The 20,666-nt window shown below is 43.8% G+C and overlaps 1 protein-coding gene and 2 long non-coding RNA genes across 3 annotated transcripts in view; 2 read left to right on the top strand and 1 right to left on the bottom strand.

Annotated features, from left to right (window-relative positions):
* Window positions 1-1,775: 1,775 nt before the first annotated feature.
* On the bottom strand, window positions 1,776-15,208 carry LOC123389167. The gene is made up of 4 exons (XR_006603725.1): window positions 15,122-15,208; window positions 8,038-8,100; window positions 5,120-5,230; window positions 1,776-1,900 (listed from the first exon to the last, which is right to left on the bottom strand). It is a non-coding gene; the product is annotated as an uncharacterized LOC123389167 (long non-coding RNA).
* Window positions 8,677-11,554, top strand: SIX6 (SIX homeobox 6). Its single transcript, XM_004738878.3, has 2 exons — window positions 8,677-9,460; window positions 10,547-11,554. The coding sequence occupies exons 1-2, from the start codon at window positions 8,889-8,891 to the stop codon at window positions 10,713-10,715; spliced, it is 741 nt and encodes a 246-aa protein (XP_004738935.1). The 5' UTR covers window positions 8,677-8,888; the 3' UTR covers window positions 10,716-11,554.
* Window positions 15,162-20,666, top strand: part of LOC106005919 — a 54,179-nt gene continuing 48,674 nt past the window's right edge. Inside the window, exons 1-2 of the long non-coding RNA XR_001179641.2 lie at window positions 15,162-15,257; window positions 17,942-18,031. This is a non-coding gene — a long non-coding RNA (uncharacterized LOC106005919). The remainder of the gene's footprint in view (window positions 15,258-17,941; window positions 18,032-20,666) is intronic.

Raw genomic sequence — 20,666 nt, forward strand, 5'->3', positions numbered from 1 at the left:
TAGCCAAATTGTGGAAGCAGCCCAAGTGTCCATCAATGGATAAATGGATAAAGAAGATGAGGTATATGCATACGATGGAATATTACTCAACCATAGAAGAGAATGAAATCTTGCCATTTGCAACAACATGGGTGGAACTAGAGAGTATAATACCAAGTGAGATAAGTCAGAGAAAGACAAATACCATAGGATTTCACTCATATGTGAATTTAAGAAACAAAACAAATGAATGAGTTAAAAAAGAGACAAATCCAAAAACAGACCCTTAGAGAAGAGAGGGTTACCAGAGGGGAGGTAAATCAGGGGATGAGTGAAATAAGTGAAGGGGATTAAGAGTACACTTATCTTAATGAGCACTGAGTAATGTATAGAATTGTTGAATGACTATATTGTACACCTGAAAATAATATAACTGTATGTTAACTACACTGGAATTTATTTAAAGAGGGGAGAGAGGAAAGAAGAGAAGAGAGGATGTGGTGTGAAGGGGGCAAAGACTGGAGAGATGTGGCTACAAACTGAGAAATCCAGCAAGCCGTTGGAAGCTAGAAGAGGCAAGAAACTCATCCTTTCCTAGACACTCTGGAAGGAGCACTGCACCTTTATTCAGACTTGTGGCCTCCAGAATCATGAGAGAATACATTTCTGGTTGTTTTAAGGCACCCAGTTTGTGATCATTTGTTATAGCAGCTACTGGAGACTAATACAATGAGCATTTGGAGAATTTCATGTGAACTATCCACTGACTTCTTTAGACTAACTTATTGTAAAAATAGTGGCCCATAGAACAGGAAGGCCAACGTCAAAATAATTTATTATTTGGAAAGTTTCAAGAGACCTAAGCAGAACACCAAGGAATTATGAGACCAAGGACAAGATGGAAAGTGAGCCATCACTAATGCAGAGGGTCAAACTAACAGATTAACTGGATGGTTTTCCACAAGAGGGGAAATAATACTTGTGAATTTACTATAAGCCAGGTACTATGCAAGGAATAGTCATGCATAATCCAGTAAAGAAACTAGGGCCTAGGGGCACCTGGGTGGCTCAGTGGGTTAAAGCCTCTGCCTTCAGCTCAGGTCATGATCTCAGGGTCCTGGGATTGAGCCCTATATCAGGCTCTCTGCTCAGCGGGGAGCCTGCTCCCCCCTCTCTCTCTGCCTGCCTCTCTGCCTGCCCATGATCTCTGTCAAATAAATAAATAAATAAAATCTTTAAAAAAAAAAAAAGAAAGAAACAAACTAGGACCTAAAATCATGTGGTTACTGCAATGATATAAACTTAAATTATTTAGAATCCTTGCTGTTTCTACTATTTTATCTGCTTCCACAAAGTTTAGCTTGAGAAGCATCACTTCTCTGAAACATCATTATAATGACACTATATCCCTCTTCTCTGAGAACCACTCCCAGTCCCCATTTACTTTCAGGAGTGAGCACTTTGTCTCTGTCCATCACAATTTTACAAGGCTTAATTTAGTGAGGAGGTATTTGGCAATGGAGAATGGGAAACAGAAGAAAGGAGTTACAGAGTCAGAACAAAGAGAAAAGAGAAGTAAATACAAACCATTACACTACAGAAAACTACAATCATTGGGAAATAATGAACTTTCAGAGTACACAAAAAGGACAGATAAGGATAAAAAGGTAAGTAAGCATGAAGTATAAAGTAAGCATAAAGCATAAAGTAAGCATAAAGATGAGAGACATAGGAAGAAAATTTAACTAAGTGAAGGATAAAAATTAAATACTAAAATTCCAAAAAGTCATTTCAGCCTCAAATTTTAATAGTTGTAATAACAAATTCTTTCACACTAATTTCACCCAAACCCAGCAATAATAAAGTGATAACAATACAAAACACAAAAAGTGGAGGATTAAAGTTCCATTGTGTGAAGGATCTGGAAAAAAAAAAATGCTGTTAAAGGAAACATGCACACATTTCTCTGTCCCTTAATTTTTTTCTAAATCTATTCCCACTGTCTGCCTATGTAATTCCCTACCAGAGCTTTGCAGCTGGTCCCCACTGGGGCTTAAGCAGACTCCTCTCTGTGTTTCCATTTAAAAATCTTTATTTCAATAGGTGGGCCTAGAGCATCTGCACTTCCAAAATTACCACACAACTGATCCAAAATGATTGAAACAAAATTGGTTTCAAAAATTGCCCTTAGGCTGAAAAGAAGATGAAGGCTAACATTTAAACCTAAAGAAACATTTATCACAATTCTGTGGTCTGTAATAGACTTCTGTGGTTGTAATAGAAATGCTGACAGCTTGTTAATTATAGAAATGCTAGTGAACATCACTGTTATTCTTTTGAAAAACCTGACAAAAGACTTCAGATTTTTTTTTTTTTTTTTACTTAAACCAAGCCTTACAACACTTCAACTCCAATCTCTCCTCCCCAAGAGGCTGGATTCAGTCCCATTTTCCTGTAGTATACAGAGTGATGACTCAGAGAAAGGTCTTCAATTACACCCAGACTCCAATGTTCCCACCCCCTCGAGAAGAAGTCCCAGAGTCACATTTGAGATTCAAAGCCTTTTTAGGGCTTAGAAGGGCATAAAACTTGACAAGACCCAGAATGGTTTAAATCTCTCTGGGATCCATGAATTAGAGCGCATCAACCTCTGAAAGTCACAGCAATGGGAAACAGCATAAGACTTTACACAGGGCAACCACCAATAAATAAATATTCATGTGTGATTCAGATCCTTTGTGCTTAAACTCAACTGCAATTATTACCATCTTCCTTGGGTAAGGAAAGCGATGTATATAGTGGAGAGAGGTTTGAATTTGTGTTTAAACCAATTTCTGCCACTAATCATTGTGTAACATGAGTAATCTTTTAACCTCTTGGGCCTTCATATTTTATTCACTTGTGAAATAAAGAAGGGTTGAGCAATAACTTTCAACCATTGTTGCATGTCCCACCAGTTACTCAAACAGTATAAATTCCAACATAATAGAAGCAAAACTCCACCTTTCCCAGAGATATTTCTAAATATATAAGAATTCAGTCACCATAAGTATCATTTATAGTAAATTTTAAGAAGAAATAAAATTACAGTAGGCTCTTAGGAAAAGATTTTATTGGTGCGGACTAGTTCTAAGGTGAAATTAAAGGAGCACTAATTCCTTTGAAAGTGCTTCAACTCCAGAATAAACAATTTTAACAGGTTTTGTTTGTCTACACCTTGTTGATTATTTTGAGATTCTTTCTTGAAACAGGGTTTCTCAACAGTGGTGCTACTGACATTTTGTTATAATTGACTGTTTTGTTCATTCTAAGATGTTTAGCAGCATCTCTGGCACCCACCCATCAGATGCTAGTTGTGACAACCAAAAATACCTTCAGGCATTGCTAAATGTCCCCTGAAAGGGGGAGTAAAATTGCTCTCTCTTGAGATTTGCTGCTTTGACAGGTAAGATGTTACATATATGTATTTCTGTAATGTAGTATTCTTATTTATTTACACCTATTTATATGAATCATATATAGTACATAATTTATTACATATTATATATAATATGTAAATAATATATTATGTAAATATTTTTGTAGTGCAATATTTTTTAAAACTATTTTCTGCTGGAGCACCTGGGTGGCTCAGGTCAGGATCCCAGAGTCCTGGGATCAAGGTCCCCCTCCCCCCATCAGGCTCTCTGCTCAGCGGGGAGCCTATTTCCCCCTCTATCTGTCTCTGCCTGCCTCTCTGCCTACTTGTGATCTATGTCTGTCAAATAAATAAAAAATCTTAAAAAAAAAACAAAACCTATTTTCTGGTAGTCTCTGGACTACCAGGAGAATTTAGGTTTTTATTACAGGGTAATACCTCTATTTGATTTTATAGTATTGGAAGGAAATTATTTACTCATATAATACAGGTAATTAATACATATATGTGCCACACATATAATTTAACATGAATACTCTTTGGCTCACCCCAAAGGGCATAAACAAACTTATATTCTTTCACTTCTTTAAATTTTAACATTTCTATGTATATTTTAGAAAGATACTTTGATCTTGGATTTGAAAATGGCCAAAAATAATCTGCTGGTAGAAAAAAATAAAGTTCCAATAGAGAACTACGAATTAATCATTCTTTCAGTCATTCAACTAGTGTTCCATTACTAATAATAAAGTGTTTATAAGTGACACACTAGTTACATTTTTAAGCATTAATCCTTAATGCTTAAAATCCTTAATGCTACAAGAACCCACTGATACATAGCCCTAAGCAAGCTATGCTGTGGTATAGTTAGCCCCATGCAGATTCAGACTTATACTACAGAAGCAGAAGAAAGAGAGAAAAGTGAATTTAAGACTATAGATTTAAAAAGAAGTATGACTTGTAATATACTCTGTGGTTTAAATACAAATTCTCATTCAAAGCCTAGGATTAACAATAAGCTAGAGGTCCAAACAGAGTTGTGTAGTCTAACATTAAAAAAAAAAAATGACTGCTAGTTCATCATTACTTTCAAATGGTACATTTTCTCACATTTAAGCTTATACAAATTTCCTCTACTTAACAACATAAGCAATTTTGCATCATTTTAAAAATAATGTAAATAATTGTGCTAATAACAGCAAAAATATTCTAATCACTTAAAATTAGACCAATATTTTAATTGTAATACTTTTTCCCTGTTAATTTTACAATGCCAGGAAATCTACAAAATATTTATCAAATCGTGTTTGCTCTCAGGAACACACAATAAAGAGCCATCTCTGTTCTTTGTTACAAGGTGCATAATGGCAGGGGAAGAATGCATGAAATAGAACAATCTACCTTGGTAACTAACTAGGACGATCAGCACTTAAAAACTAAGATATTGAATTAATTCCCTAACCTCAAGATTTGGACTACCAAATACATAAACAAACATATATCTTTATTTATGCATATGGTATCATCTGAAAATCAGAATACTAAAAATTAATAAATGTGTGAGACTGTAAATTTTTAATACTGTAAATTCCAAGACAGTAAAACACTTTTTAAAGATTTTTAGATCTTTTTTTATGTTATTCTCACCCACCAGCAATACACAGCTTTAAGGCCCAAGAAAGGAAAACCAAGATCTCTCCCCAAATGTCAAAATGGACTTACACAAAATGCTAGGACCTCATTGTCTTCCAGTCTATGACTCTCACATGCAGCACATATGTCTTCATCAAGAAATTCAGATGCACTCAATTACCACATTTTAAAAATCCCTAACTGTGAAATTATGTAGGAAAGAAAACAACAATATATCATTTATTTTACAGGTATCTGATTTAGGAAAAGTCTAAGACAAGAGACAAAACAAGAGAATGAAATCTTGAGGTAAGATTGTATTGACCCCTAAGCAGCACTCTCCACTGGCAAATCATTCAGCAAGGTGTAAGCAGGGAATCCACATGTCCCTCTCTCTAGAGGAGAATCACAGAGGGCAAAATGAGGGAGCAACACTGATAACCTCAAAAAGTCCCACTCTGAACATTTCTGGTAGGAACCTCAAAACTTTCTGCAGGGCTAAAGGGGCACTTTGCTCTGCTGCAGCCTCACTGAATAATTAAACACAATTTGCCCAGGGACTTTGTCTTCTAAAAGCTTTTTTCTCCCAATTTTTCCCGCTAAAGTAAAATTGAGTCTGCAGAGAACAGAATAGACGTCTTTGGATTCCTAGCGAGAATCAAGCATTTGCCTGCCCAAGGCCTCCCAAATCTACTAGCTACAGACCAACCACAGAAAACTGAAAATCAGGCTAAGGGCTGCAACTAAGCTTTCTAGATTTCCTGGTAAAACGCAAAAGAAAAATAAAGTTGGGGGTAGCAAGCAGGTAGTTGGTGCAAAGTTTCCAAACTAGTAAAAATTTATCCTTCCATAAAATTAAGAAAAGTCAACCTGAAAGTCCAACATTCATCTGCTTTAAGGGGGGGGTGGGTCACCGCCTTGTCCACAATGGGTTTTTTCCTAAGGAACCCAGTGGAGCGTCTCTCATTTCCAGGGACTGGGGGAGACCGGACGAGGGTGGGCATGCATTTCTTCTGTTTGCGAAAGTGATGAATGAATATGTGATCCTAACTTTCTGAAGGGTGGTTTATTTCCTTTGAGTTAATAAAATTAAACCAGTCCGCTGTGGTAGGATAGGATCTCCTGATCATAGACCGAGGCCTCTAGACACTTCTCAGACCTCCATTCGCATGGTGTCCAGACACAGCGTCCAGCGAAACTGGGACTCTGTCGACACTAACCAGTGCCCCTTTTCCTACGCTACAGGCGCCAGGCGAAGCCAAGCCAGGATTTTGGTTCCAGCTGCCTGAGATCCCCAAACACTCAGAAGCCAAAGTGCCTCTCCTCTAATATTTGTAGAACTATTATCCAAGACATAGGATATTCCCATTTCCTGGATAGTGCACATAGACTGGAAAATTAACACGACTTTGCTCACAAAAACTAAGGGCAAGTAGCCAGCTTTCCCGGAATTCGCAGCTTTCAAATTGTTTAGTAAAAGGGTGGAGAGGTGCAGTCCCGTGAGGCACCGCAACTTCTCACCTCCAGCGGCTAGGTTCAAGTGTTGGGGTTCTCTCTGGGCTCTGGGGTTGTAGGGTCTCCCAGACTTGCGGCTTCTTCCGCGCAGAAGGAGAACGTGAGACCATTCTGCTAGGGGGAGCAGGCAGGAGAGACATCCTGAGCAAGGGGATGCTTTCCTTTCTGGGCCAGAGGTGCTGGGAACACAGCCTTCCCAGGTTCTGCTTCACGGCTGCCGGATCCCCATGGCCCGCTGGGTTTTCTACACTGCGTTTTTAGGGGGCACTTTGTGTGCGACTTTCCTCACTAAAGTTGTTCCTCCAGCGAATTCTGAAATCTCCCCAAGCTAGAGAAGATTTGTTCTTTGACATTGTCTTCACCACCCTATTTGCCCTTGCCTTGTCGCATTTCAAACAAAAAACAAAAACAAAAACCAACCAAACAAACCCGAGCCCTTAAAAAAGCCTCTCCGTGGAGGTGGCTGGCAATCTCAATCTCACAGAAATGATGTTAATGGTTGCAGGGCTCCCCCTTTTCCTCTGGCCAACCTCAGCTTTTTTTTTTTTTAGCTGTGAAGATCTGTGAAAATAATATCAGGGTTTTCTGTCAGAACGAGCTTTGCCCTGCACTCAGGCGTAGCATAATCTGACCCGACACCTCCAACCATCTGTGCTATCTATCTGCCTTCTGATTTACCAGAGCTGTACAAGCCGCATACAAATTGTACTTGATACTAAAGAAAAGAGGGCCAGCCCAGTCCAGTTCGGGGGTTAACATTTCTACCTGATTTCTTTAGGGATAGGTCTCCAAAGATGGGTTTCCAGTCATTTTCATTGGACTCCCCTTTCCCAATTATTTTCTTCAAACTGAACAAGCCCCTATCAAAGGCCCAGGTGAGATCATGGTTTCTTTTGACAGAGACCTCAGAAAATGGTATGATGTGGATGTCAATTGGGAATCAATAAAAGTTGCCAATTCAGTCTGCTGGCCCTAAGGCAGAGCTGCCAAGAAGGCCCTTCTTCTCTGCAGGAGGGGTCAGTGCTCAGCGGCTTAGAAAGCATTTTCTGCCCCCCTTCCCATTGCTGTGGTTCCCCTTTCTCTATTTTACTTGCACTGAGTTTCTTTCGGACAAAAAGGCCAAGGTTAGAGTTTCTACTCCCAGCACAAGAGTTACATGTTCTAACATAGGGTAAGGCAAAATCAGCCTGCAAAAAGAGCAAATCAATATTTTAAAATAGATCTTTGAAATAAGCTTTTAAGTTGCTGTCCTGACCTACCAGTGACTTCTCACTCTAGATGTGGCTGTGCTGCACATTTGTTCAAGTCCGTTAACGTGGGGGGGGGCTAAAAATATAAACTTTGGGGGAGTACAACACCCCTATTCTTGAGTGTTTAACTTCAGGGTCAACACCTGTGTTATCAGGTGTGAGATTTCAGGTGTGAGATTTGTTCTAGCCCGTATTTAAATTTTCAGGAGGCTTTTGAAGGTGTTGGGGATAGCCCAAACTGACCTCTTAACAGATCCCTGGTCCTGTGCTTCTGCTTCAGATTCACTTCCCACTCGGCTGCTTTAGCTAGAAAAGAGGGAAAGCCGTGCGGGGATGGGTGCTGAGGGGGAAAAAAAAATAGGTGATCTACTTCCCTCCCTTCCCATTCATGCGCTCCCCCCAAAGTTTTCTGTTTCGTTCCAGTTAAACTTGGCGAATTCTCCGAGGATTTCGATTTGGTCCAGTCCTCATTGTCCTCTGGAGACCTCTTGACCCAGGCAGCGCATCACTCCAAAGTGGATTCCTGTAGCACTACTGCCTCTTTTGGCTGAGGGTGGGGGGTTTGGGGGGTTCGAGGGTGGAGGAAGGCCGCTGGAGGAGGGTGTTGAAACGCTGCTGTTCTTGCCTTTCTTTTTCTCCGAGCAACTCTCCAGTCTTCTCTTCCTCCAGATTCTGCAAAATACTGAGGAAAAGTCCACGGGTGAACGGCGGGCGCTGTCGAGAGCGGGGAGGTGCTGAAAGGACCCGGGCGCACTGGTCGCAGTCTTGATTGGCAGAGCGGGCCGGTGACTGACAGGGGGTCTCCATGGCGCCCGCGCCGCCAATCCGCCCTTTCCAGTAGCGGCGCCAGTTTGCCGGCCTGCGTGCCCTAACCGAGCGGAGCCGAACCTGGGCTGCGGGGCCGGCACCTCCTCCAATCCCTCCCGCTCGCTCGCTCGCATCCTTTGCGCCGCCGCAGCTGCCGGGGGCTGTGCGTCCCCGCTGCCCTAAGCCGCCTCACCGAGGAGAGCCTGGAGCACCCGGCCAGGCCCGCGGGCATCTACTGCGTGTCCCACTCCGTGCTCAGCGTCCCCATTGCAGTCGGCGCTGCCTCGATGTTCCAACTGCCCATCTTGAATTTCAGTCCCCAGCAAGTGGCCGGGGTATGCGAGACTCTGGAGGAGAGCGGCGACGTAGAACGCCTGGGTCGCTTCCTCTGGTCGCTGCCCGTGGCCCCTGCGGCCTGCGAGGCCCTCAACAAGAATGAATCGGTGCTGCGCGCGAGAGCCATCGTGGCCTTTCACGGTGGCAATTACCGGGAACTCTACCATATCCTGGAAAACCACAAGTTCACTAAGGAGTCCCACGCCAAGCTGCAGGCGCTGTGGCTCGAAGCTCATTACCAGGAGGCTGAGAAGCTGCGTGGACGGCCCCTGGGGCCGGTGGACAAGTACCGTGTGAGGAAGAAGTTCCCGCTGCCGCGCACCATTTGGGATGGCGAACAGAAGACACACTGTTTCAAGGAGCGCACGCGGCATCTGCTACGGGAATGGTACCTGCAGGACCCATACCCCAACCCCAGCAAAAAGCGTGAGCTCGCCCAGGCAACCGGACTGACCCCTACGCAGGTGGGCAACTGGTTCAAAAACCGCCGACAAAGGGATCGGGCGGCTGCAGCCAAGAACAGGTCAGTACCTAGAGGCCTACGCGCCTTGCACTTTCCCTGGATGGGGCAGGCAGAAGGCACCCGGGCGCCCTTACGCGGGGCCTGGCGACTTGGATCCGCAGGACTTGAGAGCTCAGTCTGTCTTCAGTTATGAGCCCACCGTATTCTGGGATCCTGGTCCCGGAGTAGGGGGCGGTTTCCTTCCCCGCTCTTGGTTCCCCATACTCTTTTCCTCTGGTTCTCGGCGCCTGGGGTGGGGGGATGGGGTTCTCCACCAGATAGTTCCAGTCGCCAAACCAAGGCTGCATTAGGTAGGGGAAAGAAATAATAAAAATTAAAATCCCAGCAATAATTAGGGACCCCAAGGCCCAAAGCGAATTCTTGTCAGCCTGGGCCCAGGCTCCTATTATTAAGTGAAGCCTGGCTTATTACCGATATTGCCATTTTAAAAGCCCAGATAAATTCTTCTCCTAATGCTTAGCAAAGAGTTTCTCATGGACTTCTGGATGGAAGTCGAGTTCTCATCTTTTCACGCGTGGACAACCCTGCCTCAAAACAGCAAGCTAGTCAGCTGAGGCTTTTCCTTCCGCAGCGTGTGGATCTAAATTAGCCAAACATTTTGGCCAAGAAACCCCGCCTCATCCCCCAGGCCCAGTCGTTCCGTGCAATCCTCAGGCAGCTCTTTTTGGTTTTAGCTTTGGTCTGACCCGGCCTCGAGGGCATTGACAGAAGCGTGCGCCTGGAGCAGATGCACGCTGGGAAGGGGGTTCCCTATCCAGGAGCTTGATACGTCGTTGTCACCCACACCTCATTTATCTTGACAGTATTGTAAATCTCCCAAAGGCGGCCAACAATCGCGAATGACCCTGAGCCCAGCGTCTCGGATGGGGAGCCGAGAAAGGATTCAGAAGAAGGATGGGACAACGGCGGGCTACGTGGAGAGGCTGCCGCGGACTCTGGCCCTGGTCTCTGTTGCCTCACTTTCCCCACTTTAAGAGCCGGGGTCTGTGGGAGATCCGCTGGCCGCTGGGCTTAAGGGATGCAGACCCGGGGGGCAAAGGGCGGCTATGTTACGCTCTGTGACTGCTATCCCTTTCCTTTTCCTAGACTCCAGCAGCAGGTCATGACGCAGGGCTCCGGACGGGCTCTAAGGGCTGAGGAAGAGGGCACGCCTGAGGTGCTCGGCGCCGCCGCCAGCCCCGCCGCCAGCCTATCCAGCAAGGCAGCCACTTCGGCCATCTCCATCACGTCCAGCGACAGCGAGTGCGACATCTGAACTGCCCACCCAGCACGCTCAGAAACAGAATCCAGTGTAAAAACTAGATAAAATGAAATAGGGAGGATGAGAGACCAAGCAAACCCACAGCTTGCGAAACCGGGGGGCCAGGGACCCGCGGGCTCCGGGTGCCCATTTCCGCCCCGCGGCCGGCCTGGCTCCACTGGCGCCCTCCGGCCGCTATCACAGGGGTCCGCGGTGAGGCCCAACCCAGCGCTACGTTCTCCTTGCTTTGCTTTTTCCCAAGAATTTTGCTGCAAAGATGCCTCCGGAACCTGAACTGAACGCTGAGCGCCTGTCCTAAATCTTCCGTGGGTATTTCACGTCAAAAGGACGCTGTTATATATGTATAACTTTTGCTTTAAAGGTTTTTTTTTAAGAAAAACAAAACAAAACAAAACATATATATGCTGTTTACTTATTTAAGAGACTGCCTGGTAGGTTTCTCTATATCCTGGGAACTTGCTGTTTCTAAAGGCGCAGGATGGAGCAGATGGGTTCGGTGTGAAGAAGCCAAACAATAAAAACCTGGTGAGCAAACTTTCTTAATTAAGTGAGCTGCTCTCAGATTTCTTAAAAACAAAACAAAACAAAACAAAAAAAGATACTCTTCACCAGGTAAGCAGGGGCCCCTGTGCATAGTCCCAGGAGAGTCTTCTCTTATCTTTTGCTTTCTCTGAGGTCTCCTGCTATATATTTTAAATGGCCAATGGTAGATCCATAACCACCTGCTCAAAAAATTGTATGTATGTATATACATGTGTGTATGTGTGATATGTTTAAATCTAGAAATTTGCAACATGAGCATCCCCTATAAGACAACTCCACACATCCCCAAACTCCGGTTAGTATGGCTTGTCCTCCTGACACTCACTTTTATGAATTGTCAGTGTCTTTCAGGAACAATTTAAGAAGCCAAACTCTGGGATTCAGTCATGAGTCCTATTTTATAAAAATTTTATAAAAATGCAAGACTATTCTGACTCAGGTTCTGCAATTACAAAAGTTTTCCATCTCTTTTCATCTCTTTCCCCTCCCATACAAAAGCAATAGGCACCCATGATCATGTTAGAATGAGTATGTACTATGTTTAGGATTGAGCTCATATTAAAATAAGACAAAAGATAGGAGAGGTTTTAATAACTAAACTAACATCTTCTTGATGCAGAAGCAGGTTTTAATCAAACACATTTTTCCACAACAGTGATACTTAGATGAAGGAAAGGGTGTAATCATGTGACATGCTGAAGTGAAATGGAAGGCTGCAGAGAAATGACTGGCATTTTAAAAATCTGATCTCTGTATTAAACATGAAATAAGTCATCTAGAGCTTCATTGTTCTGTAATGGCCTCAATTAAAACTATCAAATATTCTTGGGATTTAATTTGTCCTCCCAAAGTGTATAGGTACATGCAGGCACACACACACACCAAAACCCAAACAAAAAAACTTCACTGTCCTTGCACTAAAAAAGTAAATGTTATCCTGAGTCTCTAAGCTTTTTTTCCTAGTGAAATGGGTTGTATATTATAAAATTTGACACTGATCTTTAAATCACTTAAGCTGAATTTCCCTCCTTGAGCTCCTCCTGATACACACACACACACACACACACACACACTGGATCCTTTCAATGTACCTCTCTGTCCTTACCAGATGTCCTTTGGTTCAGAACCCTGTTAACTTATTTGGGTAGAAATACCAATGTGCCCCCGCCGCCACCCCCCCCCCAAAAAAAGAAAAAGAAAAAGTGAAGTCTTGAAAGACAAAAAGCAGTCAAATGGCAAGATACCTGAGAGAAGTCCAGGATATGACTAAGGGCTGATTTTTTAGTTTCTAAATCACTTAAACAGATTTGGCTCATTTGGGCTTTATAAACTGTTGTCATTATATAGAGGGGCCCTTATCCAGAGAACTGTTGACAGTCAAAACTCTCTTGCACAAGAGCTCTAGATGGAAGGAGTGGGGATGTCTTTGTGATCAAGCTGGTGTTCTTCAGGAAAGCAAGCAAATGCCCTCCCATGGGTCTGGAAAGGCTAGGATGAGAGGGCTTCCTGAAGATTCTTAACTTTGTTTCCTTGAACAACCCCCCCCACACACACACACACACATCTAGTTCCTTGAATGCTGAGGAGCAGGGCCAGGACTCCAATGAAGCAAGGGAAGCACCCAGAGTACAAAATTGAAGAAGGCATTCTCTCTCAAGGTCAGCAGCTACACAAGTGCAAGACATCTGGAAATGAGTGCCTCCTTAAATTTTGCACTGTAGGTGCTTCCCTTGCCTTACCCTAGTCCTGAATCTGCTAAGGAATATTGCACTTCAAGAAAAAACGTAGAGATTTCCAGTCTTGTTTACCGGATCCACCTAGTACTAAGGAACTGTCCAAACCAGCACTTGGATAAATTTTATCTCTTAAGCTAATGTTTCTAGGTCCAAGAAGGCAGGGAAAGAATTAGTAGAATGATGTAATGGCAGTTGGGATTCTTAAAAATCCCATCCCACTAACCAATTCAAATGATGCCTAAATGCAGAAGAAAATGTCCATTCTGCATTCTGAAGAAAAAAGGATTATACTGCTAAGAACTAAGCTTTCTCTGCACAAATAATTTTTTTTTAGGGTTTTATTTATCCATTTAACACAGAGAGAACAAGTGAGATATACAGAGAGCAAGCACAGCAGGGGGACCGACAGGCAGGGGAGAAACTGTCTCCTCCCTGAGCAAGGAACCGGAGGTTGTGCGGCTTGATCCTAAGACCCTGGATTCAGGAACCTATCCAGGAGCCCCTGTACAAATAGTTTTAAAATAACCCTTATGGCCTGGCAAAAAAAGAGAAGACCGAAGTTATGGAGGAATTTTTTTCCTGCTTTGGTGAAAGCCTTTAAAGTATTTTCCTTTAAAGTACATCTAATTTGCTTAAAGTAACGCGTTGACTAAGAATTATATTATAAAGTAGGTATTCTGTTTCACCGATCTGTAGGTTTAATCTGATTTCATTTTAGAATCTTAAGGGAGGGATGACATATTATTTTAAAGAATTTTTAAAATGTTTATCTGAAACCTGGTGGCGCCTAATTGCTCTTGTGAATAATCAATTCTTTGATGATCACATGTTGGGAAATCGGTCCATATCTTCACACAGATATTTATGCTAATTGGTCCAAATCTTCCCTTGGGCAGGTATCATAAAAGTTTTCGTTTTCTTTTTAAGATTTTTTTTTTTTTCTGTATCAGTTTTATCCTGTTCTAGAAAGGTTTGTTGTTTGTTTGTTTTTAATTCCAGGTAGGAGCAATGCGGAAGGTTTCCGAATTTGGAGAAATCTCCTTATGATGGGTTTCCTTCCTGTCTTCTCTTGAAGTTTATTTCCTGTAACAATTTCCCAAAAAGCAGTTATTCCAGCACAGTGGAAAGAAGCTGCATTTTAACAATTCAACGGATCTTCCCAATGTGCGGATTTAACCACCAGCCCCAGCTCGGCTTCTTTCTCGGTTATAAATATTTCAACCACCCGCCAGTTCCACCAAAAGCGCGATGGCTCCCGCTCCCCAAATGCCGCAGTTCCTCGCTCCTCCACTTTAATGACCCACTCGGCTTCCACCCGCCGCGCTCGCACCCCCCTCCCACCCCTTCTCCAGTTTGTTTATAAAAATCTGGGAGGGAGGTGAAGAGAGGCTGGGGCGGGGGGAGGACTTGCTCTTTGTTTACATTAAACAAATGACAGGCAAAGAGCTCAATCAAAATCTTCCTTGACCTCGTTCTCTTTCCCTAATTTTAACAAAAAGGGAAAAAATATTGTATCCAAAAAGAACGTGAAAGGGGCGGGAGGAGAAGAGAAGCAGCTTCTCGCTCTATTCAGCCGGGACGCGGGAGCGCGGCCGATTTCCGCTCCTATTGTGAGGCGGGGCCCGGGGGCGGCCGTGAATGGGGGGTCTGCCGAGCGGCCCGCAGGGCTGTCAGGAGGCTCAGCGTAATCAGGGCTAATGACGGCGGCCGGGCGCTCCGCGGGACAATGCGCGGGGCCGCGGGGTTTTGTCGGCCTGAAAGGCTAATAGGTTTGCCTGGGGGTGCGAGGGGGCGGTGTCGGGGAAGAGGCGGCGGCGAGGGGAAAAGGGGTCATTGTTCGCGCAGTGGCCCGGGCGCCGAGGCGCGTCCCTCCCCGCGCGGCGGCCCCCGGGCCTGGAGCGGCCGACAGGAAGGCCGCGGCCGGGAGGCCCCCTGGAGGCCTGCTGGGAAATGGCGGCAGGAACGGCCGGTGCGTCGGTCCCTTAAGGGAGGCTGCCCTGAGACAGGGGTTCGGGACGAACTTGTTCCCTAGGAGAAGCCCATCGTGGGCCCAGAGTACCCGGGAAGGTGTGTCCCTCCTCCAAGGTTCGGATCGCGACTCCGTGAGGTGACAACACCCACCTTTTCCGTCCAGCGCCCTGGAAGCTCTCAGACGCGTAGGCCGCGAGCCACTCCTATTGTTAAGAGGGCCTGCCTCAAATAGCTCGAGCACAGAAACCTCTCAAAACCAAGCGGGGCGCGGGGTTAAAAGCCCAAGGTGAGGGGATAAACAGATCGGCGCCCTGGCAGCTACTGAGGCGCCCGTTAGCCCGTAGCCTCGGACCGCGAGGTGGTTCGTGCGCCTCGTGCCAGACCGTGCGACGCGCGCCGGGAGGCCGCAGCGCGGGTCTGGGCCTGCGCGGATTGGTGCCGCGCGCGGTGGGCTTGCGTGGGGGGAGGCCGCGCGCCGAGGGCCGCTCGTCAGGCCGCGGTAAGCACCGTCGCGCGCTGGGACCACAGAACAGCATTTGTCACCGCGGGCTCTCGGCTGCGTCACGCGAGTTTCCCAAGCAGGGACCAAGGAGGGGCAGAGAGGCTCCCGACACAGGGAGCGGGCTTCTCAGGCGCTCAGCTTCGGGAAGGCTTGGAGCGCCCCGCAGATTCGCGTGTCGGCCGTCGGGGCGGGGACGGAGAGCACAGCTTCCTGAGAACCAAAGGCCCGCGGCAGCACGATTAAGCTCAGGCAGGGCCCCGCAGCCACCCGAGCCCCGCCCGGTCTTTCAGAAACTTGGCGGCTCCCATTTCGGCTCCTACAAATCTCCTCAGGCAAGGTCATGCCTTGCCGCTCTCTTGGCTGGGATTTATATCCCCCAAACTTATTCAGATCTGCCCTGCCGTGAGGGATCGAACTGGTCGTCTCCGGTTGTCTGGAGACAAAGGGGTGCGAGGGCGATCCCAGAGCAGAACCCGCAGTTTCAGGCCTGTGCCTCTGCTCGCGCCGTTTCCGCTTCCCCTGCGCGAATTCTGCCGCCTGCTTCCTGGGCTAGCCGGTCCCGCTGGAAACCTGTCCTGCTTCCAAAGAGTCTTTCTTGGTTCAGTGGGCTCCCCACAGAGACATTTCGACTTCCCTTTTTAGTGCTCTCACCGTACCTTATCTAATGTGTTAAGTTTTAAACCCTGTCATACAGTTGTGCATTTGTCTGAATGTTTGACACACCCCTGCCCTTCCAGAATAGAAGCTCCTTAAGGGCAGATACTGAATTTTTTCCATCTTTCTATGCTCACAGCCTGACCTAGTAGTAGGTGCTCAATATATATATTTAAACCAAAACAATGGATCTTCCTTGAAACCTGTCCCGAATTAGCTGGGGAGTACGGCTAGTGCTGAGTTCACTTGAACGGCAAAGATGACAAATACAGGCTGGACCCAAAGTTCACTTAAATACTTAAGCTTACCGGCTCTGGCCTACTCGTCAGGTCCTCTGGGATGATACTCCCACTAAGTACATGGTTTTTCAGAATTCTGTGGCTTTGCGTTCATAATATGAAAATTATCTTCTCACGTGCACATTTTTTTCAAACAGTAAGATAAGAGTTATCCCCTTAGGTTTCAAAAATTCTAGCTATTACACTCTCTTAACCCTATAACATATAATTTCTAATATATTTGTCTGTTATAGAATGAAGGAGGTCTCCTCTTCCAAAATATTTCTTTCCTTTCTTTCTCTCTGCCTTCTGCCCTACCTCCCTCACTTTGGTCTTGACCTACAAATTAAAAGATAAACAACAACAACAAAATCACAAATATTCAAGGTGTTCAATTTTAAGATCTTGGATCGGCATCCCACCCATGCTTAGGCTAAATCAGGGGATGAAAAACAAGCGTTTCCATTAAAATATTAAAACACAAAAGCCCTGTGAAAGTCTACTAGCTACTAAACTCATCTCAATTTTAAAATTTAATGGACAGAAGCAAGTGAACTGTGTGTAATTTTGAGTTCTGATAAAATATATATAAAGCTGCCTCTTGGAAAGTCATTTTAACCTGACACTATCAATCTGCAACCTGAGAATGTTGACTTACTATTTGTTTTCAGACTGAAGACATTGGCCCTGAATTTTTTTTAGCATGAAATCAAGTATCTTACTTTAGATTGTGCATATTAATTTGATACATGAACAGTCTGGTTGGTGGTAAACTAGTTTATTATGCATTTCAGACATTTTCAGACATTTATAATTCCTATTAAAGATTTGTCCATTCAAATTACCATTTAAGGCATATTTTATTGCATTGGATATACTCCTGACTTTCCATAAATTCATGATGGAGTATGCATTTGAACTAAAGACCTATGCATATATATACACTAGACATCTGATTTACAAACTTATTTTTGCAGGCAAGTGTGACTGTATGAGCCAGACTCAATAAGAATAGAAAAGAGGAGCAAATAGGAAAACAAAAACTGTACTGGAAACAGCATGTAGCAATAGACTAATACCTGAAAGGGTGGGATCAAACAAACCTTGCTTAAAACACCCTAATTACTGTGGATTTGGGCAAGTCCCTCTATTCTTTGAGCCTTAGCTTTTATTTCTGCAAAATTTCTTTTATATCTGTTGATAATATCCAGGGATATTGTGTTTGGGATAACATATATGTACAGCACCTAGATTGGATGCTTACATATATTAAGTGTTCAGTGAATGGAACTTCCCTTTTCCCATTTTTCCTGGTTAAATGCTTGGCCAAGGAAATAAAAGCTATATTAATTCCCTGTAAAAACTGTGTTTTAATAGGGGTCATCTACATATTTGGAATATTATTGAATTTGAATGCTAAATGCTGTTGTTAGAAGCATCTCTGCTCACTACCCCTAGCAGGGAGGACCCAGTGTGTTGGTTTCCCAGGCGTGGTAATGGATGAACTTGTGCTAATAGAACACCATTCTTTCTTAGGATTTTAACTCTGTCTGGGGCTGCTTGTCATCTGTATGAAGTTCTCCAGAGGCATCTTAGCCCATTCTACAATTCAGGATAACCCGAAATGTAAGTATGATCACTGAAAAGATAACCTCTTAGGGAAAATGCAAGACCTGTTTTTTGAGGAAGAGGCAGTGATCCTACTACTTACATTTGTATGGCTCTTTGTAACTAGTAATGAGGGTCTTTGAACTGCACCATCTCTCTTCCTCACAAGCACCCCGTGAGAGTGCTTCCTACCTTCCAGATGAGAGAACTAGGGGCTCACATTACTTGCTCAGCCACAGGATCAGAGAAGAATCCAGACTTTATAGGACTTAAAGTTTAGCTAATTTGGGGGGTGGAGGATACTCTTTAAAATAAAGGTATAAAATTATGAGTACAAAATTGGGCATAAGAAATCGTAACAGGGACACCTGGATGGCTCAGTTGGTTAAATGTCTGCCTGCCTTTGGCTCAGGTCATGATCTCAGGGTCCTGGAATCGAGCCCCTGGGATCAAGGGTCTTCTTCTGCCTTTGCCCTACCCCTGCTTGTGCTCTCTCACTCATGCTCTCTCTCTCAAATAAATAAATAAAATCTTTCTTAAAAAATAAATAAGCAGGGGCGCCTGGGTGGCTCAGTGGGTTGAGCCACTGCCTTCGGCTCAGGTCATGATCTCAGAGTCCTGGGATCAAGTCCCACATTGGGCTCTCTGCTCAGCAGGGAGCCTGCTTCCTCCTCTCTCTCTGCCTGCCTCTCTGCCTAACTTGTGATCTCTCTCTCTGTCAAATAAATAAATAAATCTTTTTAAAAAATAAATAAATAAATAAATAAGCAAATAAACCACAATTACAAAATTTTAAAAACCAGCAAATACAACAAATGTCACAAAATCCAAATAATAACAAAATCATTCTACTAATTGTCATATATACCTCTAGAATAGTTTTTTCCCAATTTTTTCCTGTATGTTCTTTGATTGATTGCTTCTATATATGACAGCTTTACAGTACAATCTTGAATAGAAAGGTAATTTTGTCTTTCCTTTAGTATGGGTTCATTTTTAAGATTTATTATTCATAGTTTATAAAAATTTCTTTCAATTTCATAACTCATTGGTAATGCCATATGTAATTTTTTGGATTGGTATCAAATTTGGGAAAGCCTCTGTGAAGTTTCTTCATATGTGAACAGATTTCAAGATTTTCTTGAATTTCATGTTTCAAGTTTCCTTAAATAGCAGCCAATCTTAAATAATCTTTGCATTGACGGCACTCATTAACCAGTTTTTAATCAAGGGCCTTACATATTCATGTTGTGACACATAAATTAGCCCAACAGGCAATAGGAATATGTCTATAAGACATCCCTGCACCAAAAGAGCTAGTAATTACCTAACAATATGCAGAAATGACAATAAGCCATTAAAATATATACCACTAAACCCAAACTGTATCCCCAACTCAAGTTCCCTTTAGGTACTGGATAGCAAAAATGACTGGTTACTCCAGTGCCACTCAGCACTAGGGGAAATGTGACAAAGGGAAAATAGGAGTGGATAGAGACAGTGGTGTATTATAGTTAAATTATCTTGTTTTTCAAATTTTTCAAAAATGCATGATCATATGAAAATGTTGCTAGGATCCTTCTGAGGGCCTTTGAAGGGATCTGTGCAAATGGGTATTTTGCAACCTACGTATCACTTGCTTCAAGGTAATTCTGCTTCTGTGCAGGCCAAATAAGTGTCTGATGAGAACAGTTTTTCTCAAAAGCTGTTTTACAAAATGGTTCATTGATGGAAGGAAAGAATTTTAGAGTGTAGCTGGCCTTGGGTAGGGCTATGAGATAGAGAGGTTACCCTTTAGAACCTCACCTTTTCCTTTTGGGAATTCTTCACCTTTCCTCCTTATAGGTGCCACATCCCAAACTGTCAAAAACCCTTCAGTGCTCTTTACCCGCCCTTTATCAAAATCTATTCTTGGTTGTTTCCAAAAAATCAGATAAGCCAATTCACATTGACGTACAGATAGCTGCTAAAAGCTTAATGAATTACCTACAGATGGGGACCTAGGGGGGTACTTACTAACTGCTAGGAGATAATCCTTTAATTCAATAACCCCAAATCACTAATGGTAGCAATTCAGACACCACTAGTAAACTAGTATAAAATTATTTTTGGTTGGAAGGGAGCCAGGAATCCTTCAAATCATTCCATGGAAGTAAATGACTGCTTCTTGGGACAGATAGCACCAATATTGAAAATAAGATGAAGTAAAACAAACTTGCTGAGCCCTCAGCTACCCCCTTAAGTTGTAATTCCTTCTCTGTCATTCCTTTCACCACCCAACTTCATGATAGAGGAGACAGTAGCCTACATTCTCTGCCACCATTTTTTCACTAGATAGTTACTCCTTAACCTCTCGCAGTCTGACTTTCACTTGCATGGTTCCAACAAAACTGTCCCCTCAAAGGTCACTCTACTCGGTCCTCAACTCTTCAGCCTGTTATCTTCAACACTGTGGAACATCCCTTCTTAACAGGGCCAAGATTAGGTTGAGGCAAACAAGGTGCTTAAGGTACAAAATTTAAGGAGGTTTGACCCTCTCTCTCTCCCCCCTTCTCCCCACCAAGTTCAGGGTTGACATCTGAGAATACCTCTCAAATTTTGCACCACAAATACATTGGCTCCCTTACACAAGTCCCAAGCCCTGCTTCTCACC

Source organism: Mustela putorius, unplaced genomic scaffold (genome assembly GCF_011764305.1).
Source record: "Mustela putorius furo isolate JIRA1106 unplaced genomic scaffold, ASM1176430v1.1 tig00000129_pilon_pilon_pilon, whole genome shotgun sequence".
Taxonomy (NCBI): Eukaryota; Metazoa; Chordata; class Mammalia; order Carnivora; family Mustelidae; genus Mustela; species Mustela putorius.